A 16,164-nucleotide genomic window follows, 5' to 3' on the forward strand; every position below is an offset into this window, starting at 1 on the left:
ACTGCTCCTATGAATAAACAGATGGTTTCCAAGACAGTCATCTTTTCCTCTTTCTTCTAGGAGTTATTGCAGGTTCCCCCGTTCCCCCTGAGATCATGAAGATGATTTTAACGAAGATGCACATGCCAGAGACTGTGGTGAGTCATGGTTGCTGTGACTAGAGCTGTAAGGGTTGGTTGTTGTGGTGAGACTCGGAGTTTGTGCACCGCGGGACGGCAGCTGTGCCAGAGCTGCTGGGGTCAGGTGCGGTGGGAACGGGGGCACGAGGGTGGGCTGAGGAGTGAAGATGTCGAGGGGCTGGAAGGGAGGAGGGGAGTTCTGCCTGTTAACTGCTGGGGTGTCTAGGGAGGAAGCCTTGTAAGAAGAGATGCTTCATTTAGCGTCGTAAGCTGAGCTGCTGCTGGTGTATTTCAAAGTTTATAAACCCTTGTGTCTCCTCGTACATGCTGCAAGGATGAATGATTTGGGGAGAGGCGTTTCTGGTTTGTATTGGTGGGGGTGGCTGCATGTGTTCGTTTTGCTGCAGAGCTGTCAGGTTCCTTTCCCCACCTGGGGCTGGATGCGGCTGTAAAAGCTCACGCATGCCACGCGTTTGGGAGGCTGAACGTGGGAATGGAACAATCCACGCACGCGGCAGCAGGCATTGCACTGCCAGAACTGCAGCACGTGTTGGAGCACGTGCTTCTGTGCCACTGCACGTCCACGCACCCTCGGCCCCGTACACGAGCACCAGCATGTCCTGCATGGGGAGGGGACAGGCCGTCCGCAAGGGGGCCCTGGCACTCGGGGCGACAGGTTTCTCAGGTGCTGAGTAGTGCTGCAGCCTGGGAGCGAATGGCTGAGCCAAAAAAGGGCTTTTCTGTTTTGCTTTAGAGGAAACAAATTCTGCCTCAGTGCCACACCACTTGCAAACGCTGAGGAAGGATTCTGTTGTGGTGGCCGAACACGTGGGGCTCGGAGTCAGATTAGGCTGTTATTGTTGGCAAATCCAGCCCTCGCCAGCACCAGCAGCCTCGTAGGCATGACCGTGTGCTCTGGGGGTGGAGCAGGAGAGGCCAGGGCATCCGTCCTGGAGCTGTCTCAGAGGCAGCCAGAGTTTTTTCCTGGATGTGAAGCTCTTAATGCTGAGCTGAAAACACCAGCCGGTGCCATCCCCTGGACTCTGTCAGATGACAGCCACCTATTTTTATAGTAGGCTGGAGTTTGGCTTCCCAAAATATTTTCAGACGTTACTACAACCGCCCGGGACTCACTAGGTGTCACACGTTCCTGCTTTGTAGAGAGAAAAATAATAAAGCCCTCCTCTCCCAAACGGTCACTGTGCCCATAGGATAAAGAGGATTAAGTCTATATTTGTACCGCCAGTCTCGTGTTACTTCTGAGCCCTCAGACAGACACCGGGAGACTTGTCGAATTCATCTTTGCAGCAAGAGCTTTATACAGAAGATGTACATAAGAAAATATACAATTTGATTTCTATGTAGGAAACGGAGGAGATTTCATCCTCTTAAAGGTCATTTACACTCAGTTACAGAGGAATAAATATACATATATTTATATAACTCTTTAGGGTTAAAAAACACAGTTAAGTTGCAACTGTGGTATTGTAATAGCCGCGACAATAAACCACAGTCATCCTGGTGTCCTGCTAGATCCTCTGGAGTACGGGCAGAGAGAGGAGGAGGGGTGCTGAAGCACGGTGCACACCTTCTCCTCTTGGACATGCGCGTACCTTGGGAGACCCCACAGAGTGGGAGGGAATCCAGTCTCAGCTTGCTTCAGTTTCAGCCTTTCCCAGTACTGCTTCACCTGGAGATTTCTGGCTGACTTAGGGAAACCGCTGCCTTTTGTAGCAAAAGGGCAGCTCTGTCTTAGAGCCACCGGGCGGTGGGCATCGCTTCACCTATCATCCTCAGCCCTGGCCTGCAGGGATCCCCTCCGGGGGTAGGCAGAGGAGTCTTTTTGCATGGCTTGAGACCAATTTTCCTGATCAAGCAGCTGGGGGAGAACGCTTCTGCCTTCCTACTTGCTTGTAGGATCAATCAAAACAAACGGATTGATCAGGGGTGTGGTTACCTTGCCTCTGGGAAAGATGACTGTGTTTTACCGGCAGGATCTAGCTTAGCTTGTCTTAGTATGCTCATGCATAGTTTAGGTTTTAAAAATGCCTCTTTTAAAATACATAGATGTCGGAAAAGCTTGAGAAGGTGGATTCCATCCTGCGATCAGCAGAGAAGCGGGGATTCGGAGGAGGCTGGAGGTGTTCGGATATATCAGATATGTTTCCTGATAGGTAGAAGAAGCTTAAGGAAGGACTCGGAAGTCAGTAGTTTTCTGATGGTTGGAGTGACCGGTCACCAGGACAGGCCATACCAGGGCCTGCTAGGGGAAGAAGAAGTCCACATGTTTAAGGGCATTTCTAAGCACATAAATAAACTCAGAGCTTTTGTTTGTTTTTATGCTCAGTGAGTGAGTGAAGCCCATAACTGAAAGTGAGGAATTAGCAGTCAAGAAGCCATAACAAGTTCCCACAATAGAGGAGCTGTGTTAGTCCTGTCTCCAACCTCTTCTGCCAACTTGCTATCTGGCTCTTGAGTATCTGACCCAAAGTGTTCGTAGCCAGTGAGCACTTCCTTTGTAAAGGAAGAAACCCGAGAGCAGTGAAATAAGATTAATAAGGGACTTCGAGAGTAGTGGATTATTTTGGTGCCCCAGTTCTGAAACTCCAGAGCAGATAGGGTTTTTAGAAAGTGCCAAGCAGCCTTTCATCTGAAACGTGGTTCCTGTGCAGCGACCCAAGTCACTGTTCATCTCTGAAATGCGTACCTGTGTATGTAGAACACAGCTGACAGCTGAGAAAGCTGCCTGGCTCTCAGGAGGTGCGCAATGGGGTCAGAGTTGCTTCGTATTCCTGAAAATTGTGTCACTGCACTGAACTGGGTTTGTGTGCTTGCATTTTGGCACTCACAGCTGAGGGTACCGAGCTTTGTCTTCTGCAAGACTGCAATAAATAGGTTTTTATTTCACTAACACTCCTGAACTTGTTGGGTAAAAGGTGCTATAGGAAAGCCAGGTATTGTTATGGTTTTCTTACTCTTGTCATAGAGGATTGAACTGAAATTGAGTTCAGACAGGGAGAGAAGAAGGTTAAGAAGGGCCAGGTCTGTGAATAAAACACATTTAAGTATTGTGGTTTAGGAAACTGAAGTTTTTCCATCTTTAGTGCGGAACTTTACCCGCCCTATATGGAATGCCTGGTATTTCCATGTCTAATCCATAAAGCCTCTGGCACTACAAGATAAATAATCACTTCAGGAAGGCTCAGAGCCGCTGGCACCATCCCTGACGTTTGGGTCATAAATTTACCTGCTCCATTCTGTTATGCACCTCCTTGGTGAACTGGGGACCAAACGGCCATACCTGGGCCTTGGGCTCCTGTCTGGTCCTTTCCTATATGAGAGGGCACAGGGACAGCTCTTGTTCCTACAGTGCAGAGCAGGGTCACTGTACTTTACTTAACAAATAGGCAAAGGTCCCTTCCTTTCCCAAAAGCTTACAGATTTGCAGGCTCATCCAAAGTCCTTTGGAACCCATCCAAGCTCCAAATCTAGTCCTGGGATGGGGAAAAGAAAAATGCTTGGGGTGGAGTGATGACAGTTGTGGCTTTCTTGTGGCTCTGTGCTCTGAACTGAATGCTTAGCAGTTTCCAGTTGTTAAAGGTGTTTGCGTGATACTTTTTCACAGTTTGTGTTTGGATTGGTAGATGTCAGCAGCTCAGTGCTCGAAGGGAAGTCAGCCCTGTCTCCTGAATCACCCTCTGGCCCAGAACACCTTATTCAACGGGTATTTACCGTCTCGGTCCTCCCTATTCTGGGACCTTCATTTGAAGGCACCGGCCTTTGTTTATGAATACCTGAGTGTCTTGGACGGCCCGGTAGTTGTTAAAGGGCAGGTGCTGGACTGGGAGCTGCTCCTCCTGGAAGATATTTGTGTTCATATGGAAGATGTGGGCTGGGCAGCCTGGGGCCAGATTTCCCAGCCTTGTCTTGCCCTGGCTTTTGAACCAGACCTGGGAGGACCTTCACTAGGGCAAAAGGCTGAGCATCTCCTCTCAGTTAGGAAGGTAAAGCGTGTAATATCCCGTCTGAGGGTTGGAAGTGGGCTAAATCCACCCTTCATTTGACACCTAATTACGTGTTTCACCCTCACTTGCTGCCCCAGGCCTGTCCTTAGCTCGGTGTTTGCTTTATGGGCTCGACTCCCTCCCTGTTGCTCCAGGCACATTCTCTGCTCTGAGGGCGTGTGGAGTCCAGCACCTCCCAGGAGATGGAGCAGCTCTGAGTGAAGTGTCAGCAGGTGAGTTTTGAGGCAAATCTGAGCGTTATTGCCATCTGAGGCAAAAATCCCGGTAACTCTGGTGGCCCCGGGGTTAGCTGTGTGCCCGTGTGAGACGTGACTACGCCCCGTCGATAGGGAGCGGTTCTGTGAGCCCTCTTACGTGCTTAATGGCGGCTTCCCTTCCTGGACCTCTTGGTGGGCAGCTTGCAGGCGCGCAGGGCAGGGGTGTCTCTGATGGACTGCCCCCGGTACTGCGCGGGCGTGGAGCACGTGTCCTCCGTGCGGGTGCGGTTGCCCTTCAGCCACCTGGGACACGAGGAGGAAGAACACGGGGAGCTTACAGGAGGCACGGCACGCCAAGAACACTGCTCGCACCGCGCGCACACACGTGGCAGGCTGGGGAGAGCTGCCGGGCAGGCAGGCAGCAGCCTTCGGCAATCCCCTCCTGCCTGGCACAGCCTGGGGGACCCTGCGGAGACAGACCCCGAGGAGTTAGGGGAGGGAAGACGCGAGTGGTGCCGTACTTGCGCAGATGTGCCAGCTGGCAGCTGCAGTGCCAGGCGTTCCTGGAGAGCGTCAGGGTCTCCAGCTTGTCGAAGGGGAAGTTGCGGGGCAGCTGGGTGAGCCGGTTGTTCTCGAGGTGAGCGGTCTTCAGAACGGTCACACCAGCAAACGCGTTGTCTGCAAACTAAACACAGGTTTACGCTGAGCAGCGCTGAGTTAGAGAAGGGGAGATGTTTTCCCCGGTTCTTGAGTGCTTCCATTCAAGGTTTTCAGTGGCATAAGCGTGGAGAGGGTGTGCACATGAGGTGAAGGGAGAGTCCTGGCTCACTGGAAGCTCTACAAACCTAAGGGAGAGGTGTCATGCTGGGGGGTTCCCGGACAGTCTCCTACCTGAAGAGGACTACATCCCAAAGCTACATCCCAGATCCATGCAGGATTGTCTTTGCAGCTACACCCCTAAATAAAGCAGAGTCTGCCAGTCCTCTCTAATTTTTGAGTCACCCTTCTCCATTCTAAAAGAAGGTATTTTCTGGGTATATTCCTTTCCAAGGCTGGAAACCCTCCCAGTGCCTGGTGCCTGCCCTGTCCTGGAACGGCTGAAGGAGGGAGTGTTTGTGGCGTCTGAGGGGCCTGTAGACTTTGGCAGTGCCCAAGGGCTCCGAGTGGAAAGTTACACTTGGCATCAGAGCAGTGCAGAAATGGAGGCAGGTTTCCAGCACCTCAACCTCCTCCACTTTTTTTTCTCATTTCTAGTAGGTTTTTGCAAGGGATGCTGCAAGACCTGTCTTTACTTGATTAATGGGTAGCCTTTAAGGGAGGGCTCCCCCTGCTTAAGCTTTGCGTGGCTGTGGCCCCAGCTTTGCAGCCCTCTCCTCTCTTTTCCTTCAGGCCTCATTTCTGTTTTTGTTTTTGGTTTTTGCAGCCAATGGTTACTCAGGTTGGAAAGTTTCTTCTTGAAAGCAAACCCATCAACACAGACTTTCTTGGAGGTGATGAGTTAGAGATGGGGTTGTTGACACACGACCTTGGCCACGACAAACCATTCCTCCTCCTTTCTCAGAACAGGGAAAAGCTTTCTCAAAAACGTAGAGGGGAGATTCGCTAGGTCTACCAGAAACCCTCAGAGTCCAGGACCTGTGCTGCCATTCCTGGCTAGCTCACACGCTCAGTCACACTTCAGACAGGACCATCAGGGTGCGTTCAAGCTCTCTAAGCTGAAAAGCTTGTCAGAGGGAAATTGCTATTTTAAGCCATGAACTTCAGCGATCTTCCAAATTAAGCAACGTTGGGTAGGTTTAGAGCTTAGCTAAGAGAATCCCAAAGTGCTGTAGCTGTTGGGCAGTCAGCGCTGCTGGCCTCTGGGGGCCAAAGCTGGGCTGGTGGTGGTGGGCTTTACGGTGCTGATAGTGAGATGCTGACGTGCTGTACAGCGGGGTGGTAGCCTGGCTGCCCCGGCTGTGTTCTGGGTTGGACGGTGGGGTGCTCTCTCAGCTGCTCGTTCCTCTCCTGGCCCCTGTGCTTCCTGCCAGAGCGGGCGTTTGTGAGAAATTGGTGAATTTCCCATTATCTAAATGGAAGGTTACTGTTGTAATTTCTTTTGCGATGACGAGAGGGTGCAGGTAAAGCCCGCAGGATCTGCGTGACCTTGATTCCTGTTGATTTAGGCAGTGGGTCCTGGCCCACGCGATGCAGCCCCCAGGTGACTGGGGACAGGGAATTCTGTGGTTGTAGAGCTGCAAAGCAGCCCAGGGGCTATCCTTGTTCTCTCAAGTGCCATGGAGGCTGTGACAGTGTCACATGGAACAGTTTTGCACTTGATCAGCTCTAAAACTTTGCAACCATGCAAGGAAAAGCTAAGGACGATATCTTTCAGGAGAAAGAGCTGCAGTTAAGATGTCAGCAGCACTTAAAGTGATTTCCTAGGTCATGTGGCCCCTGTGATTAGATGTCTACTATTAGATGTCTACAAAGTTTGCATGTGGGCCATTTGGATATGAGGTTTGCGGAAGTTTTGAAGACAAAGCTCAGAGCTGGCATGGGGACTTTGTTTTCTTGAAGGGGAAAAAAAAAAAAGAAAAAGCGAGCCCAGAAGCTGCAGAGGCCATCCCTGGTAAGTGTTGATCCAGTAAACTGGTGTCTTATCAGGCCATTGGGGAGGAAAGGAGGCACCTGGCTGCAAAAGAGCCCTGTCCCCAGGTGGTCACTGAAAAGAAAGTCTTTCTTGCTAGCTAGAATTGTTAAACCTTGCTTTCTGGCCAGTCCTTATAAATTTCTATGCAAACCTCTGCAATTTCTTTGGGGTATCAGAACCTTTTCCAGCTCTTTTTTGGCTGTTGCATAATTGTGTCTTGAGTCCCTCAAGCTCTGTTAAGATCTGGGATCGTGCTTTGGGTTAGAAGATTCAGAAAGAAAAGTATTTTCCTTGACTTGACAGAAGATGCAGACACCATCAAAGAGCAGATCATGTTTGTCTAGCTAGGAATCTTGAAGGCATACTGAATAAGGATTGATCGATATCAGTGCAGTTCCTTGATCCGTTCTTATATGAATATTACAGGTGGTCTTCTAATTGACCACATCATTGCTACACAAGACAAGATTCACAGACTTCAGGTTTTGCTGATGCTCCTTTGATGGAATCAAGGGCACTTGATTCTCTGGAGCATCCCAGCACCGTGAGTTAGTCAGATTTCTTTGATACAAAACTCGGGACCCTGGTGCCTGTACAGCTGGTGGGACATCTGTGCTGTAACTTTTTGACTTGTGCATGATGAGACCGCCTGGAAACTGAGTCTACAAAAGTGATGTGACAGCACGTGTAACGTATGCCCCCCCCTAGGGAGGTCAGCAGGTTGGGTTTAGATGTTGGGGTTGGTTACTCCCATCCTGGAGAGGTTAGTGCTGGGAGTGAGCAAGGGCTTAAATACTGACGGGCTGCACCAGCCTGTTTTAGCTAGTGTCACTTTCCACCTGGGCAAGCTGTAACTCCACTTTCTGAGTTTTCTGTGTTCCCTGTGAAGCTCTGGTATGCTCTGTTTGTGGTAGCTTTCAGTGGGTTTGTTCTTTGACTTACAGATGATGTCCTCACCCCCCGAGACCCTTCGAGCTGCCCTTTATTGCCAAGAAATTCCCTATTTCATCCCATCTTTCTTCGCACAGCGGGTGTTGCTGTGCTGTGAAGTGCTATCCTGCCTTACCTGGCTGCTCTTTGTCTTTGGGCTGCTTGGCCAAGCATCATCCCGGGGAGAACTGCTCTCCTTCGCCCGCAGAAGCACCCTCCCTTTCCAGCCCCGCAGGGCGCACCTAGGCTATCAGACTGCCGTAGGGTGCTGCTCTTCTTGCACTGTGCTCCTCTCTGTTCTTGCACTGCTGCCTGGCGTTTCAGAGGTCCCCATGCCAGCAGTTCCCTGAGTGCGATGCTCCTGACTATGGATCGTGCTTCCTCACAGAAAAAGAAGGGGGTTGTTTTGCCGGGATACCTGAATGTCCCTCCTCCTCCCTAGTGGGAACAGGGCCCCTTTGTGAGGTGCTGCGAGAGTTGCTTTTGAGAGAGCATCAATAAACAAACCTTTCTTTATAATGTGTAAGGTTGGAAGGCAGGGGGGGAGGTGAAGGTGAAGGTTCACGTGTCTACCTGTGTGCAAGGCAGGAGTAAAAAGCTTCTGCTCGTATCCCCTCCTGAGGAATCCCCCCTCGCAGCCAGCAACGGGCACCCAGCTGGACGAAGGAGGCCGGGCAGCTCAGCTCTGCAAGGTGGCAGTGCCCTTCGGCCCCTCGTGTGCGAGGCAGATGCTTGGCTCTCATCCCATGCCCCAGTCCGGGATGCTGGAAGGTTGCTGATTGTCCTGGAGCACCCCGAATACTTTCCCAGTGACTGGTGTGACCTCCAGCTCAGGAGGGAATGCGTTGCCTTTCCAAGGAGTTTGATCAGCCCCAGATAATTTGGGTTTGCATAAAACAACCCACCAAAAGGGTGGGGTACATCTCTCATCCCTCGCTTGGGCTGGGTAAGGGTTTTTTTCAGCTGTGCCTCGCTGTCTGTAGGCCCGGATCCCCCCTCTCCTCTGCAAACTGGGGGAGGGACAACGAACTGAGAGCTTCGGAAAGGAGAAGAGAATCGAGCCCCGTGTTTCCCATCCAGAGCAAAGGGAAAGAGAAAGGACTCACCTTTTTCAGTTTCATGTTGTCCAGGTTGAGAGTCTGCAGGTACCGCCCGAAGGACTGGAAGGCATTGTCGGGAATGACCTCGATGGGGTTGTGAGAAAGCTTCAGCTCCTCCAGCACTCGGAGCTTACTCATGGCGTTCACAGGGTAGCTGCTCAGCTGGTTCTTGTCCAGGTGGAGCACAGCAAGGTTTTCCACGTCCTCCAGGGCCGCAGGCAGGAGGCTGGTGAGGGAGTTGTCAGAGAGGAAGAGCCAGCGCAGGTCTTTAGCACCGCTGAAGACCCCTGGTTTCAGCTCCTGGATTTTATTGCTGCCTAGGTGCAGGATAAAGAGGTTGACGAGAGGGGAGAGGAGCCCTTTGGATAAGTCTGGGATCTTATTCTGGTCCAGGTACAGGTAGGTGAGCTCAGACAGGTCATCAAAGGCTCCTGGCTTTATGACACTGATCTGGTTGTCGGTGAGATAGAGGTAGACCAGGCTCTTGAGCCCCCTGAAGGCTCCCGTCGAGATCTCCTTGATCCGCGAGCCCTGGAGGTGAAGGGACACCAGCTTTTTCATGTCCCGGAAACCGTTGGTTGGCAGAACGGGGAAATTATTCTTCTGCAGGTTGAGCAGCCGCGTTTGCTCGGGCACCTTGGGGATCTTCTTCAACCCAGCGTTGTCACAGATGACGTGCTGCAGGTCTCCGCCGTGACAGTGGCAGCTCGGGGGACATGCGTGCACGATGCAGGCGAGACACGCCAGGAGGACACCGAGGAAGAAGCCCGACCGATTCATGGTCAGATCTGGAATCGGTGTGGCGGGAAGAGAAGCAGCAGGAGGAGGAGGGAGATGGGTGGGAGAGAGAGAGTAACTGGGTTTGCAGCATGCTGAACACAGCCCTATTTATAATGTTATTAAAAAGCAAAATCCCTTCCCACAAACCGCAGGCAGCAGCCAGTTGGAAGCAAGTGGCTTTGGGAACTTACTGCGAGCTTAACCCCTTGGCACCGGGCGGAGGAATGTCCTCGGCGCTGCCGGGCTCCGCTGCGGCAGTAACCGTGCAGAGGCAGTTTCTGCAACAGGGAGGCAAATGGTCAGGAAGAACAAACGCAAACCTGCTCTGTGGGGAACCTCTCCGATCCCTGCTGAGCCAAGTGGGGCCCAGATCTACCAGCGGGGGAAAAGCAACCTGTTCCGCTTGAATGGCAGCCTGAGGGTGCGCAGCGAGGACCGCGGCTGCTCTTCGCAGTCACCTTGTCGTCCATAGGTGGTTGTCCTTGTGCTGAAGCTTTCAGCAGGCTCCCGGGCTGCGCGGTAGCGTAGGTCAGTTAGGGGAGAAGCACTTTTTGGGGGGAGAAGCACCTTTTCCTGTTATCACAGAGTAGGGGTTCTGGAGGATTTTGTCCTGCTGATTTCAAAGGAGTTTGCTTGAGCAGGGACTGGAGAAGATGGGAGAGAGACGGTGTCATGCCAGTGGTCAACAGCACCGGAGGTGCTTTTGCAATGCAAATTTGGGTTGAAGACCTTCAGATCTAGGCTGACCGAGGAGCTGGTCAAGAAAGGGAGCACATTTATTGTTCCTTGCTGCTGTGTCTTCCCCACGGGGTGTGACACGAGGCGGGGTTCTCAGCACACGGAACCGGGGAGCAGTGGCCATTGCCTTCCAACAAGGGACGGGGCAGAGGCAGAGCCCGCAGGGAAGCGGTGAGGCACAGGCTGGTGGACGTGACACTGAAGGAAGAAATGCCGGCCAGTGGTGCCGACGGCGGGCCTGACTCTGGTGAGGTGCAGGGCAGAGCTCTCAAGACGAAGCTGTGGGCAGGGAAAGACTCAGGCATGGGTAAAGGGATGGAGAAGCTGCAGAGCGAGCGAATTGCAGCGGGAGCAGGGGCTGGGGCCGCGTTGGCGCCGGTCTTGGAGGAGCCGTTGCAAGGCGTCGTGATGCAGAGGTGTGCTAATGCACGGGATCTCCCCCGCTCTCCCGACACAGACGTTCAGCAAAGCAGTTAAAAGCCCCAGCGCCTGCTCCTGTGAGTGCGAGGGGAGCGATCCAGGAGTCGCGGGGTGGGGTTTGGAAGTGGAACATTTTGAACTGACTTGCAGCCAGTTCCTGGCTGTAGCAAACAGCTGGGAGCCGAGCACATAACTGCGAGCTTGTTGAGCTCGCTGCTGCTCAGCCTGGCTGCGGAGCCCCAGTGGAGCTTTTGCAGAGGCGAGACAGTCTCAAGAAAGGGAGGAAATCCAAGGGCTGCCTTAGGACACAGACTGGCTTATTCACAGAGATTTCTGGGTTTTTCCATTGTTGCACCGAGGAATCAGCCAGCGCCACCGAGCATGCTCCAGACGGCGTTATGCAAAGGGCCTGGCAGCCCCAGCTCCGGCAGCAGCTGTCAGTTCAAGCGGCGTTTTCGCTGCATGACTAACTGGGGGGGGAGAGAGGGCTTCTGGGGTGTGAATGTAGGTGCTGGCGAGCCTGTGGGGCAGATGGGATTGGCTGAACGATGATGTAACGGGGGACCTCGGTGCAAACCAGGCCGTGTCAGCCTTCCAGTATTCAGTCCTGACATGCAACGCCCTGCTGGTGAGCAGCGGGGGCCTCACCGCCCGCTTCAGCGTGAAGTAATTCTCCCTGCCTCGTCCCCCGAGGGGTGCTGTCACTGTGGGACCTCCGGGCTCCTGCCGGAGGGACCTGCTGCAGCACTGACTGCTGTAGTTACTGCAGAATTCAGAACTCTTCAGCAGAATAATGCTGATCGGTATTTTTGCTTACGCCTGATTCAGCAGCTACTGAGTTGGGCACACGCTTTGACCACTGGAATCTCTCTCTGAGTGTCTTCAGACCTTTGAGGCAGTGAAAGAAGGCGTGCACAGACCCCTCCATATCTTCCTCCATTGCTCCAGGTTGATCAGGACTGAGAGTGCCCCTCCAGTGTGTGCCGTTAGTAAAGCCCAGACGGGGAGTGGAAAAGAAAACAATTCACCTCTCTAAAACATTCTCTTTCCACTGACTGACTTTTCTCTGAGCAGGTTCAACTCCCTTAGTCTGACCTGAAACCATTTGTTGAACAATTCCTGAAAGCTGTGTCCCAGCTCTGCTGTGCAAGAGCAACTGATCGGTGAGATTTAAAGTTCAGGCTGTTTCTGTTGGACAGTGAAGCTAGGAAGTGGATCTGTGCTTCCTCCCTGAGCGCAGCTGATGTTTGATCCTTGGTTTCCTTATCCCCTTGCAAAGATTTACTGGCTGACAGATAACCATTTCTGCTAGCTTGGGTCAGATTGGAGCTAAAAGCTGGTGAGGTCCTTGCAAACTCCATCCATAAATGCATTCCACCCACGTGTATTTCTAGAACATAGACCCCTTTCAGAGGTTAAACCGTAGAGACCTCAAACCACCTCCTATTCTGTCTTCCTCCAAGGATAAATTTCCCGTTCTTTTACCCTTTATCTATTTGAGGGTTGAGGTTGCAGGCTCTGGGGAACAGGGAGCCTCTCTCCCCGCATGGATACGCATGTTGTGGCTGGAGGGGTCAGGCTCTGGGCTCAGGTAAGCGCTGTGTTTCCTCGTGGTGCTGCCGTGAGGTAGTTGTCCTGATGCTGTGCTGGTGGGAAGACGTCCCTGCCCCGGAGAGCTCCCCGCCAGCCCCGTCAGCGCAGCAGAGGTAGGAGGATGCTGTGTTATTTTTGGTCCTGCTGCGGGGTGGCAGCAGGGCAGTGCTACTGGGGGAAAGGTGTCTGCTTGTCGGCTCCGTTTCTCCGGGCACAAATATTGAATAAAAGGAAGTTCTTTCCCCTAATGTTTTTCATTTCCATGCCTCGGTGAGCACATTCCTGTGGCGGGAGCCGGTTGGCATCTGCCACGACTGGCACCTCGCCTGGCTGCGGGGAGAGGCCCCTGGGCTCCCAGCTGTTTGTGTTTTGAGCTGCTTGCTGACGGGGCCTGGCCTTCCCCCGCTGGATTTCGTAGCCGTTGACTGGGGGATGAGTCAGGCCGGCCAGCAAACATACAGTGATCCTCAAAAGCTCGCCTGCGCCCCGCTCGTGTCTCGTGGGTGGCTTGCAGTCTGGTGGTGACAATGGCAGCAGTGTCAGCGTTCCCTCTGCAGGGGCAGGATGCCGCAGGGACCTGGGTCCCGGCCAGCCCCGTACCTCGCAGCTCCCCTGGGACCAGTGCTGCTGGGACATGGCAGAAGAGGCGGGATTATCCCGCGATCCTCTCTTTCTTAATTGATTAACAGTTCTGCAAACACTCACAGTGCCTAGTCATTTGCAAACGTTGGCCTCCCCTCCTTGCCTTCTTGGAGGCGTTGCGGGCTGAGCAAATAAATATAGTGTTTGAAACAGTATAAATATAGATTTGGGGTGTTGCTTTGCTGCTGCAGGTCAGGGCTGTTTTGATACAACATTGGAGATGGTCTTTTCCATGTTTAATCTTTATTTTTGTTAGCATTAACAATTCTGGTATGTAAAGACAGCTGCACATGTACTGCTCCGTGTTAAAATATTCCACTGCTTGCTTAAGCCTGATTCTGCAGCTTTTAAGGGGATCCAGATCTAGTTGCGCATGTCAATGCGTATCAGTAGCAATCACCTTCTTGATGTGGCACCAGCGTATCTGGCCTTGGGGCCCAGGCTTTCTTTTTTGGCAGGAGGAGATCTGCCATCCGATCAACCGCTGCACGATGCCCTGGGCTTCCCCTGGGAAGCTCCCGGCCCTCGCTGCCTCCCCGACCGTGCTTTGTGCCCCCGCAGGGCCCCGGCCATCCCCAGGTGGGCGCTGCTCTGCCTGGCGCTGCTCTCCTCTGCTCACCTGCGCGCTCTGAGGAGCACTGGAGCTCTCTCCAGCAGCACACCACCACCGATCAGCCCCCCTGAGGCTCCTGACTTTCCCAAATGCTCCCCAGCTGTGAGTCCGCGCTGTTCCCGGAACAGAAATTCAGCTCCGCTCGGTGGCAGCGTCCCTGCTTGTCCCTGGCCAAAGCGAGACCTCGCCGTCCCATCCCGCCCCACCTTGCTGCTGGGGGAGCTGGCAAGTCGGTGGCTCCGGTAGCTGCACAGGCTGTAGGAACGTGCCGTGAGAACATTTAAAATGGTAACCTCTTACACGGCATGGAAACAAGACACCGGGCTTCCAGCCGTGTCTTCGATGGGGGCTGAGCTCTCCCTGTCTGCGGGGGTGTTCCCCCCACACCGAGGTTTTGGGCCAGTTTCCTCCTCCAGCAGCTCTGAGCATTCAAATACCCCCAAACCAGTGCTTTTCTGCCTTTGCAAGGCATTGTTTCTTCATCTTCCCTCTCTCTTTTTCCTTTTACTCCACTTTCCTAACTGCAGTGGCACCCCAGCACCAGGGGGAGTTCATCCCGTAGCAGAGACCTTCCCTCGAGCCGCCGACAAAACACCGAGTTCCTGCACGTGCCTTTGCTGGTTGCCTCTGGGCAGCGTTTCTGCAGCGCTGGCAGGGCTGTGGAGACACTTGCAAGCCTTGAGACTTCTGATCAGCCTGGAAAGAAGAGAGGAAGCTTTAACTGCAGACCGCAGGGAGCAGTTTGTGCAGGAGTGACTGTACAATCACAGGAGGCCGGTTTTCAGCGGCAGCCTGCTGGCCCAGGCTAGCTGGGTTGCCATTTTTGCAGTGGTCTCCTCCCGAGGCAAAGCCATTGCGTGCATCAACACAAAGCCAGCGCTTTGGGCACCTGCTATTTTTGGGAACTTTCAAAGCCTCGTCCAAACTGGGACTGCTTGGCAGCTCTTCGTGTGGGGAGAAATGCCAGCGGGGTGGCCACCCTTGGTTCGTCCTACAAGACCTGCTTGTTTGTGTCCTGATGCTTTGACACAAAGATGGTACTGTTGCTGTGGCAGGAAATGAAATCTCGATGTGACACAGGCTGGATATGATCAGAAGTTGTTTTTGCAGTGGCAAAGTTGACCTGAAGGTTCAGGAATATTCCAATACAATTTGGGATGGTGGGATAGCTCCAAAGCAATGAGACAAACGCCCCCAGGGGATGGCAAAACTCAGGGCAAGTGAATGGGGAAAGATCACTGCTCGGCTGAGAACAGTTTGGAGCTGGCTGCTGAGGGAAGGGCTGCAGTTAACTTTGTTTTGTCTCAGATATCTCCACCACTCAGCGTGGGTTTAGGAATAATGAGATCCATCCGAAATGTTTCGCTGAGCAGGGTTCAAAGAGCTTGTCCGAGGTCCCGGAGCACATCTCTCGGGTTGTCAGGCTGCTTTCCGTTGTTTGTTACGCCCTCTTTGAAGTCTGAAAATCCCTATTATTTCATGGTCAATTTGCTTCTCTTTTCTGAGGCCAGTATTGTCTTCAGCGAAGCTCAGTTTCTGTGCTTTTCAGTGTGGTGGTTCGAGTCCCGGAACCATTCTCCGGGATGGCATAACCAGAGCGTGGTGGCGGGGGGCGCGAAGCCCCACTTGGGTCCGGAGGGTTCCCCTGCAGGGACCTCGCGTCCTGCTGCAGAGCCGGCCTTCCACTCCAGTTCCACCCGGCGTAACCCCTCCCGGGGCGATGCAGTGCTGAACCTGCCCTTTTCTTGCAGCCTTGGAGCAGCAGTCGAGCGCAGGGGAAGCGGCTGTTTTTATTACCATCGAGTGCTTGGGAAAACTGATGAGCACGGAGCTGGTGAGGCTTGTTCCAAGTCATGCAATAAATAAGCGGCGCGGCTGGGAAAAACCCCGGGTCTTCAGAGTCCCCTCTCTACCCACCAGATCAGCCTGCTGTCCACATGTTTGCTAAGGAGACTGGAGTCGGATTGTTTTTATTTTTAATTTTTAGACGCTGCCTTCTTCGGGCTGTTTTGCCTGTTCCACAGTGGCCGCTGTTTAAACAGTGCTCGCAGGAAATGTTTTTGAAATGTGCTTTAAAAAACGCCCTTCTGTTAAGACGTTCTTTTTATTCCCAGTTTAGACAGAGACTTCGGATTCACGGAGAATGAATCTCTTGTCAGGAGGAACAAGTTAGGCAGCAGTTTGTTCTGGAGCTGTCCTTGTCAATGCCGAAGGCAGGATTGATCAGCTCGCTGGGCGTTGGGAGGTCACTTGCAGCCCTAACAGTAAAAAAAAAAAAAAAAAAAAAAAAAAGAAAAGAAAAAAAGGCTTTAAAGTCAATGCTATTCTGTTCTCTCATAGCTCCTCTCAAAGCCAAGAGTCCGAGCCGGGCTCTT

General features: G+C 52.9%; 2 protein-coding genes across 4 annotated transcripts in view; one reads left to right on the top strand and one right to left on the bottom strand.

Moving 5' to 3' along the window:
• The window catches only part of ACSF2 (acyl-CoA synthetase family member 2), a 40,870-nt gene that overhangs the window by 18,591 nt on the left and 6,115 nt on the right, over positions 1–16,164 (top strand). Inside the window, exon 10 of one of the 2 annotated variants that reach the window (XM_040530594.1) lies at positions 61–137. The exons of the other annotated variant lie outside the window; for it this stretch is intronic. Within the exon in view, the coding sequence (XP_040386528.1) occupies positions 61–137 (77 nt within the window). The remainder of the gene's footprint in view (positions 1–60; positions 138–16,164) is intronic. 2 annotated transcript variants of the gene reach the window in all.
• On the bottom strand, positions 1,415–15,608 carry CHAD (chondroadherin). 2 transcript variants are annotated; one of them, XM_040530603.1, is made up of 4 exons: positions 9,010–15,608; positions 4,863–5,026; positions 4,499–4,644; positions 1,415–2,382 (listed from the first exon to the last, which is right to left on the bottom strand). In XM_040530603.1, the coding sequence occupies exons 1-3, from the start codon at positions 9,781–9,783 to the stop codon at positions 4,503–4,505; spliced, it is 1,080 nt and encodes a 359-aa protein (XP_040386537.1). In that variant the 5' UTR covers positions 9,784–15,608; the 3' UTR covers positions 1,415–2,382; positions 4,499–4,502. The 2 variants fall into 2 exon arrangements, with proteins under 2 accessions (XP_040386537.1, XP_040386536.1); XM_040530602.1 differs by having other exon boundaries at positions 1,415–2,379; positions 9,010–15,607.

The sequence above is a fragment of the Cygnus olor genome, chromosome 18 (assembly GCF_009769625.2).
Source record: "Cygnus olor isolate bCygOlo1 chromosome 18, bCygOlo1.pri.v2, whole genome shotgun sequence".
NCBI lineage: Eukaryota > Metazoa > Chordata > Aves > Anseriformes > Anatidae > Cygnus > Cygnus olor.

Bases quoted from the DNA above. Each gene is read 5' to 3' on its own strand.
- CHAD (XM_040530603.1), bottom strand. From the start codon at position 9,783: ATGAATCGGTCGGGCTTCTTCCTCGGTGTCCTCCTGGCGTGTCTCGCC. The intron at 5,027-9,009 runs GTGAGTCCTTTC...ACCTGTGTTTAG, and splicing joins ACAACATGAAACTGAAAAAG to TTTGCAGACAACGCGTTTGC. The intron at 4,645-4,862 runs GTACGGCACCAC...CTCGTGTCCCAG, and splicing joins CAGCTGGCACATCTGCGCAA to GTGGCTGAAGGGCAACCGCA.